Source organism: Rana temporaria, chromosome 6 (assembly GCF_905171775.1).
Source record: "Rana temporaria chromosome 6, aRanTem1.1, whole genome shotgun sequence".
Taxonomy (NCBI): domain Eukaryota; kingdom Metazoa; phylum Chordata; class Amphibia; order Anura; family Ranidae; genus Rana; species Rana temporaria.
In genome coordinates, this window is record NC_053494.1 from 127,866,932 (window position 1) to 127,876,057 (window position 9,126).

At 40.0% G+C, this 9,126-nt stretch overlaps 1 protein-coding gene across 1 annotated transcript; it reads left to right on the forward strand.

Annotated features, from left to right (window-relative positions):
- Nucleotides 1–767: 767 nt before the first annotated feature.
- Nucleotides 768–8,570, forward strand: LOC120943814 (gamma-crystallin D-like). The gene is made up of 3 exons (XM_040357360.1): nucleotides 768–871; nucleotides 5,862–6,104; nucleotides 8,253–8,570. Exons 1-3 carry the CDS (start codon nucleotides 863–865, stop codon nucleotides 8,526–8,528), a joined length of 528 nt encoding a protein of 175 aa, XP_040213294.1. The 5' UTR covers nucleotides 768–862; the 3' UTR covers nucleotides 8,529–8,570.
- The last annotated feature ends 556 nt before the right edge of the window (nucleotides 8,571–9,126 follow it).

The window sequence follows — 9,126 nt, forward strand, 5'->3', positions numbered from 1 at the left end:
CTCTGACATTCGCAGACGTGGCTAGGCATAATTGGAATTGTAGTTAAATAAATGTAGCCATAAATTGAGGACCCCTGGTAAGAGCATCCAAAAAGTTAAGCTGCATTTTTTTTATATTTTTCTAATGTTATTCCAATTTGGATATAAAAGTGGAAACATGTCTAAAGGCTGTGTACACTTTGATTGCCCAGTTCTATTTAAGGGAATTTTAAATAACACTATTTTGCTTTAGATTACAAGGACAAGTCTATAAATAAGGTTAGGTTTTGAAATAAACCATGGATGGCCTATTCTTTAGAAAAAAAAATCTTTGGTAAGAAAACATTCTCTTCTTTAGTAAATCATCCTCAAAGTGTCTTATCTTCACCAGTTTTATGACAGATCAGCATAATAACCTAGAGAATATTGTCACCACGAATATTCACAACTAACCTTAGGTAATTATTTTGTGCATAGTTTAGATAGCAGATTTAAAATATACTTTATTATTAACACAGGTTGCTGTTTTAAAATTGTTGCCTACTCTTTGCTCTGTTTCCACCTTCTATTACATGCAATCTCTGTATACCCAGGAAATGTGCTGATGAGTTTTCATTCCACTGGATGGATTAATCGCTTTCAATAACAGGAAGGCAAATTCAGCAAATTACAAAGTACTTCAACAGTGTGATTAAAGAGTGATGCAAAAAAGAACAAAGCATGTCTATACTCATTAATCTGTGGTTCCAAATAAAAATAAAAAAAACATTGTAATAAGATAATAAAATAGCCAGGGGGTGGATTTTCTAAACAGAGTATTTAAAGGGCATGAAATCATTTTTCCAGTGGCTCCTGCAGTATTCATTGTCCAGTTGGTTTCAGGATGGGAAAGGTAAAACTAAGCTAGTTTATTTTTTATTTAATAAATGTTTTTCTTATTATGATTATTATCATTATTTAATAACAGTTGTACAGAAATAACCTTCTGCTCTGGTATAAAGAATACTTGCTTACTATAAAAGATAGTTCAAAAAACAAAAAGGAACTAAAATGCTATAAAATATATAACTTGAAATAAAAAAATATTTCCAATAACTTCTTTAGCCATAAATATTTCAGTAAACTACAACAATATAAAACTACCAAAATTAAAAAAGCTTTAATAAATATATCATAATATTTAAAGCATAATTCTGTCTTTAACCTGTTTGTTACCCATTCAGAAGCCATTGATGCTTGTATATGCAGGCCAAAATTAGCAGCTCCAGTATGCATTAATTTTCAGATTTAAAACATTGTGACAAATGTTTAAACATTTAGTATTATTGCATAAAAATACGGTATGTTGCCTTAGTTAATTTGAGAGCCAGGAATCCCAAAAATGAGCAAATTTGTGCATGGTTGGGTAATATATGTGCATTGTAGTTTTTATTGTTATAGTAGTATGCTATTTCTCATAGCATGCTCTGAAATACAATGTTTTTAACTAAAAATAAATGTAAAGGCTCAATTACAACTGTTCTAGTTATGAAAGAAACAAGCTCCATGTATTTTAAAATTAATGCTTAGAAAAGTAATGAAACTTTTTGGTAATTAATGTTAAGTGAACTATAAAACAAAGTGGATTTATCCTTTTTGCCTCCTTCTTTGATTTAAAGCATTTGCAAAGGTAATTTTTTAATTAAAATAACAAACATTATCATTACCTGCTCTATGTAATAGTTTTGCCCAGAACAGCCCCAAACCTCTTGTTCTGTGATCCCCTGCCGGCACTCTTGGTTGCTCCCTTTCTTGAAGTGCCACCACTGGAAGCCATTTCCTACGGTGGCACACCAAAAAGAGGAGGCAGGTGAGAGGGTGATGCAAACACTGGTACATTTTTTACCTTAAAGCAGGTAATGCATTAGGGGAAAAAAGGTCCAGACTTTAGAACCACTATAACCTAGCATACCCTCACCCCAAATGCATAGGTAGCTTGATCTGACACACACCACAAGTCCCATGGTTCTTGGCTGCATCTGCGCAGTAGCTCTTAATAGACTTCTGTGGAGGCTGGAGATAGATTTCTATGGTAATCTGTTGCAAAGAATTGGACAGGAAAATAAAGACTGGATGTAAACAAACACCACCATCAAATCAAGGTAAGTATGCATTCAGGGAGGGTGGGCTAGGTTATGTCAGGGAAAAAACATTTTCTTATTTTTTTTTAACTAATACTGTGTTTTTCTTTCACACTGTTGCCCTAGATATTATGAAATATGGTAAATAGGCTACAACATGTATTAAATTAAGTGTCCTGAGTATATGCATAGTTACCCACTACCTAGGAATGTTAATGGGCATGTGAAAGGATCACATTTTGCATTTCAAGTACCGTATTTGCCGGCGTATAAAACGACTGGGCGTATAAGACGACCCCCAAATTTTCCAGCTACAATGTTGGTTTTGGGATATACTCACTGTATAAGACGACCCCTCACTGTGCCATTATACATGTCTCACTGTTCCATTATACATGCCTCACTGTGCCATTATACATGCCTCACTGTACCATTATACATGCCTCACTGTGCCATCATTACATGCCTCACTGTGCCATCATTACATGCCTCACTGTGTCATTACATGCCTCACTGTGCAATTATTACATGCCTCACTGTGCCATTACCGACCTCACTGTACCATTCTCCTGTTTGCAGAGTACCATATGTCAGACGGCGGCCATCCATTATTCAAAACCCGAGCCTCCTCCTCAGGCTGTCACGGATGTCCTCTCGTCCGAGGCCGAGGATGAGAAGGCATCCGTGATAGGCAGAACACTAAACAGAGGCTCTGCTGGGAAAATTTGTGTTCCGCCTATCACGGAACAGTCTGAGGAGGAGGCGCGGCTTTTGAATAATGGATGGCCATCGTCTGATATACAGGTACTCTGCGTATAAGACGACCCCCGACTTTTGGGGCATGATTTTAGATGCAAAAAGTTGTCTTATACGCCGGAAAATACGGTAGCTGAAATCTGACTTCAGAGTTTTATCTGTGATATTTAAAGATAAATTCCTTGCTTCCCAGTACCTGCAGCTAGAGAGGTCAGTAAGAATTATTTTAAAGATCCTTTACTGTTTGTTAAGAATATGTAAATATTTTAATGCCCATAGTCTGGGTAAAGGTGCACTTTAAGCAAAGGAATGTTTGATATCATCATTTGAACAACTCAAGTGTCACCTGTGACCAGGGATGTGCAGTCAGGTGAAGCAGATGAACATAAAAAAAAAGATTGACTTTGAGGGTCATAGCTCAGTGACCTGGGGTCACAGAGACTCCAAATTTGGGGGGTGGGTAGCTGAAGTCCTACCTCACCACTGGTCAAAATGGGGCTTCTGTCATCTATGGTTCCGTAGATACGAGGCTCCTTGTGTAGCCTGTCAGAAGCTACATACAGAGTCGCCAGTTTAAATACAAGCTGACACACTCGGTTTGACTGAGAGGATGAGCTCACAGTGCCTCTTTTCACTTTTTATCAGAGGCACTAAGCTCAATGGACAGCGTGGGGTCTTGGACCAATGGTAAAGTACCATTGGCCCCAGCTGTCCAATGAAAATGCTCCAGTAGAGGCACGCCTCTCACTGCAGTGTCATAGAAGGGGGCACGTGTTTAAAAGACAAATACTCCCTGCCAGCCCAGCCTTCTTAACTACAAGGAAAAAACAGGGTTTAAGATTTACCCACAATACCATGTTTTTTCTCACACATTTAAGAGGGAAAAATGAGAATCTGCTGCTGCTGAAAAGGTAAATCATATATTATTATGCTATATGTTATAAAATAATAATTTATTAATTATCTATTTACTGTGAAATTACTGGTGAGAAGTTATAACTTCAAACTTAAAAAATGTGTCTGTTAACCCACCTGTTTGAGTCCAATTTTTGAAAATATAGTAAACTACCTTAAAAATAATATATAATAATATTTTTTATATTACTTACTTATGGTAATTAACCCCTTTCCACCCAGACCAATTCTGACACTTCTAATAAAATCCAAATTTTTTTTGCTAGAAAATTACTCAGAACCCCCACACATTATGGGACAGATTCACAGAGGAAGTACGCCGGCGTATCTACTGATACGCCGGTGTACTTTCAAATTTCCCGCGTCGTATCTTTAGTTTGAATCCTCAAACCAAGATACGACGGCATTTGGGTAAGATCCGACAGGTGTACGGCTTCGTACGCCTTCGGATCTTAGATGCAATACTTCGGCGCCCGCTGGGTGGAGTTTGCATAGTTTTCAGCGTTGGGTATGCAAATGAGCTATTTCCGTCGATCCACAAACGTACGCGCGGTCGTCGCATTCTCTTACGTCGTCTGTAGTCTGCTTTTTCCGGCGTAAAGTTAAAGCTGCTAGTTTGTGGCGTATAGATAGACTTGCCATGTTAAAGTATGGCCGTCATTCCCACGTCGAAATTTGAATTTTTATATTTTTTGCGTTAGTCGTCCGTGAATAGGAATGGACGTAAGTCACGTCGAAGTTCTAAAAATGACATCGTTGCAACGTAATTTCGCGCAATGCACGGCGGGAAATTTCGACTCGGAGCATGCGCAGTACGAATTTAAATGATCCACGCCCCCTACCCGGATCATTTGAATTAGGCGGGCTTGCGCCGGGGAATTTATGCTACGCCGCTGCAACTTTACAGGCAAGTTCTTTGTGAATCAAGCCTGTAAAACTTGCGGCGGTGTAACGTAAATGTAACGTAAATACGATACGTTACGCCGCCGCAGATCTACCTGAATCTGCCCCTATATATATTGTTTTAGCAGACACCCTAGGGAATAAAATGGGGGGCCTTACAACTTTTTATGTTGTAAGAATCTCCATAGACAACGTTTTAAAACTGTTTACAGGTTACATGTTTAGCTGTCCAGAGAAGGTCTAGTGCTAGAATTATTGCTCTCACTCAAACGATTGTGGTGTATGTAACCTGTGTGTATTTGGCTCTGATACTAGCTAGTATTTCACAAGCAACTGACCTCACTGCACGCCTGTGACAAGTTGGTAGGGTACTATTTATTTCCTGACATATAACTAGCATTTCCAAACACCAGAAAGAATATAAGCATTTGTTTTATGTTTCAGTAAAGGATAAAAGTTGTATTGAGTCCAAGCAATTTCAACAAGGGCTGGAGAATCCGCACTTATGGCTGGATTTGGCTAAAAGAATAATAGGTCCTGGAGTTTTTATTTTCCTATGGTTTCTGGTTTCCAGTGTGCAAATGCATAATAATGTGATATATTAGTTTGCATCTGTATTCACAAAACAATTTTGTGCCAATCTGAATTAGAGCTGAATGAGAATATGATTTCAGGTGTGTGGGGGTCTTTGTGTATCTGCTCCTTGGAGATGAAGTATTGGACAAAGTAATATAAAGATATATGCTGTGAGAAGTTTAAATAAAGCTGATCATACATGGATCAAAATTTGGCCAGTTCAGCAGGGACCGGACAAATTTTGATCCATATATGGGCAGTCTGATTGTACCCAAGCTGATCGACTTGGGTAAAACCAGCCTGTCTGATTTTTCTTCATGCGATTGCTGACAGTGGATATAGCTGCTAGCAGTAATCATTGTATTCTGCCGCCCTGGAAGGCTCCACTCCCCCCTGCTGGCAGAATACAATAGCACAGTGGGAGGCATTCTCCCATTAACACTGAATGTGTTGATGGGGGAATTGATTGACTTTCACAATGCTGCAAGGGAAGAAAATCCAATAATCTATGGACTGCTTATGTTGGATATGTGGTTAGCATCAGTAATTCTAGAATACATATAAATGATACTGTGCATATAATAAATACATGTATTGTTTGTTTTCTGGAAGATAATCTTTTTCGAGGACAAAGACTTCCAGGGACGCTCCTATGAATGTAGCTCAGACTCTTCTGATCTGCATCAACATGTAGGCAAATGTAATTCCATCCGTGTGGATAATGGATGCTGGATGATCTATGAGTGCCCCAACTACATGGGGTATCAGTATTACCTGAAGAAGGGAGAGTACACTGAGTACCAGAGATGGATGGGATTTAATAACTGTGTCAGATCATGTCGCATGATTCAGCCAGTAAGTAGTATAAGTAGTGTATTTCCTTTTTTTTAATTCTCCACAAATGGTGACACCAAAACTGGAAGAAAAACAAAAACCAAAAAAAATGTGTAGCTCATTTCTGTAATGCATACATTTTTGTCTGTTTTTCCCTTTGAAGACCCTCCAAAAACAAAAATATACCTGTTGCTCTCCCAGAAATGCATTAAGTTCTTAATACACATAACATTTTTGTGGACTGAGTGCTGTCAGCCTTGCCCAATTTTTCTTTGGTTAAACAACTAAATCCATCCAATTCTCTTCATCTCCCTCACATAAGCACCAATTGGCATGTAATGGTCAACACCATGTCAAAAGAACCCTAGGATGTTAAGCTACAGGCATTCCTTTTGTCAAACATAACCACAGTGAATACCTCTGTTGTCTAAGGCCTTGTACACACGAGCAGACATGTCCGCTGAAAACGGTCCGTGGACAGTTTTCAGCGGACATGTCTGCTGGGAGCTTTTGGTCTGATGTGTGTACACACCATCAGACCAAAATCCCAGTGGACAGAGAACGCGGTGACGTAGAAGACACTGACGTTCTCGAACACGGAAGTGCAAAGCTTCCACGCATGCGTCGAATCAATTTGACACATGCGCAGGATTTCGGGCCGCTGGTTATACGTCATAACCAGCGGACATGTCCGATGAGTCGTACTAACCATCGGACATGTCCAACGGACATTTTTCCAGCGGACAAGTTTCTTAGCATGCTAAGAAACTTTTGTCCGCCGGAAAACTGTCCGCTAGGCCCTACACACGGTCGGACATGTCCGCAGAAACTGGTCCGTGGACCAGTTTCAGTGGACATGTTCAGTCGTGTGTACGGGGCCTCAAAGAATTCAGCCTAGGTCTAGTCACATGATGCACAGCAGGTGCAATGGTTTTGCAAAGATTGGCCCCAAACCTCCTCTTCTGGGATCCCTAGCCAGCACTCTTGGCTCCTTCTCCTCTGTGTGCCCCGATCTGCTTGCCATGGGGTCACATGTGCAGGCTTGATCCTTAGCTGGGCTGTGTGCATTCATAGACACACAGTGCAGCTCAACCCCACCCCCCACTCCCTCCTCTAGGGTGGCCGCCTCATCCCTTTAAACACATATGAATTACACAGGTTCTGAGGCTAATTAAATTCAGATAAGGACCTACGTGAGTTTAATTACCACCTTATTCAGCCACATAACCTGTGTAATTCATATGTGTTCGGGTTTATAGGGATGAGGTGGTTAACAGTTCAGGCATGTAGATGGATCCCAACCATATGGTCGCAATCTTTCCTGAGCCTGGGCCGGCTCTGTGACATCAGCAGACAGCAGGCTTCAGCCCACTGTCTGCTAAAAAGGGGTCACAAGAGTGCAGAACGATCTGCACTCCTGTGATCCACAGGAGAAGAACAGCCAAACAAGCTGTACTTCTCCTTTAAGCCTCGTACACAGGCTTTCTAAACCGTGCGTGTGTACGAGGCTTTGAGGTTTCTTGTCAAGAAAACTGCCCAGAATCTAGACGAGAAAAATACAGAACCTGCTCTCTATTTTCTCGTTGTGATTCTCGGTAGTGTTTTCCTGCCAAGGAACCCGAGCATCTGTATACTTACCTGTTGCTGTGGAAACCCGTGCATGCTCGAAATGACTTTGACGCATGCGCGGTAGCTTCCAAGGCATAGGTAGGGTGTAGCAAGATGGCGGCGACAGCATCGAAATTGACAAGCGCATGCTCGTCGTAGTCGATGACGTCACGCGCTCGTGTCATTCAACAGAACGGCGGTTCTTTTGAATGGAGTGTGTGTACACTCGGCCGGCAAGAGAATCTTGCCAAGAATCTCTTCAGGAAAAACAAATTTTTTTTTCCTGACGAGATTCTGGGCCGTGTGTACAGGTCTTTAGTCTTCCATGTTTCTCATTTTTTTTGTTTGTCTATACTTTGTTTTTACCCAGCTGTAAAAAGAGCTGATGGGACATGCCGGAGTAAGCAGTAAAAGAAAGAAAGTTACCGCTTCAGGTGGATTGTGTTAGGATGTGTTAGGTTGATCAGTATGGTACAGAGTAAGCAGTAGTAAGAGGAGTTTCATGGAAATCACTGCGGCTGTTTTTTTTTCTGATGATCAATATGTTTCCCCTCTTTTCAGCATAAAGGTTCCCAGCAAATAAAGATCTTTGAGAAAGAGGATTTTAAAGGTCAGATGAAGGAATTCTCCAGCGATTGTTCCAATGTCCAAGAACAATTCCAGTACAATAACATCCACTCTTGCAACATCCTTCAGGGGAACTGGATCTTCTATGAGGAGCCCGACTACAAAGGAAGACAGTATCTCTTAAGACCTGGAGAGTACAGGAGATTCGGTGACTGGGGTGCTGTGAATGGCAAAGTTGGCTCATTCAGACCCATCCTGGATAACTATTAACATCACAATGAATGCTGAAATAAATCTATTATTTAAACACAATATTACTTTTCTATTTGAATTTTATAAAAAAAAATAGGATCAACAGGATAATGGAAAAGCAAGGCTCCTTAACCACTTCCATACAGGGCATTTTCACCCCCTTCCTACCCAGACCAATTTTTAGTTTTCAGCGCTGTTGCATTTTGAATAACAATTGCACGGTCATGCAACACTGTACCCAAATGAAATCTTTATGTTTTCCACCCCATAAATAGAGCTTTCGTTTGGTGGTATATGATCATCTCTGCGTTTTTTATTTTTTGCGTGAAAAACAAAAGAAGAGCAACAATTTTGAAAAACACCATATTTTTTACTTTTTGATTTAATAAATATCAAATTTAAAAAAAAAAAATGTTTCTCAGTTTAGAACGATACGTATTCTTCTACATATTTTTGGTAAAAATAAAAATCGCAATAAGCGTATATTGATTGGTTTGCGCAAAATTTATAGCGTCTACAAAATAGGGGATAGTAATGGCGGCGATCTGCGATTTTTATTGTGACCGTGACATTGCGGCGGACATATCAGACACTTTTGACACGTTTTTGGGACCAT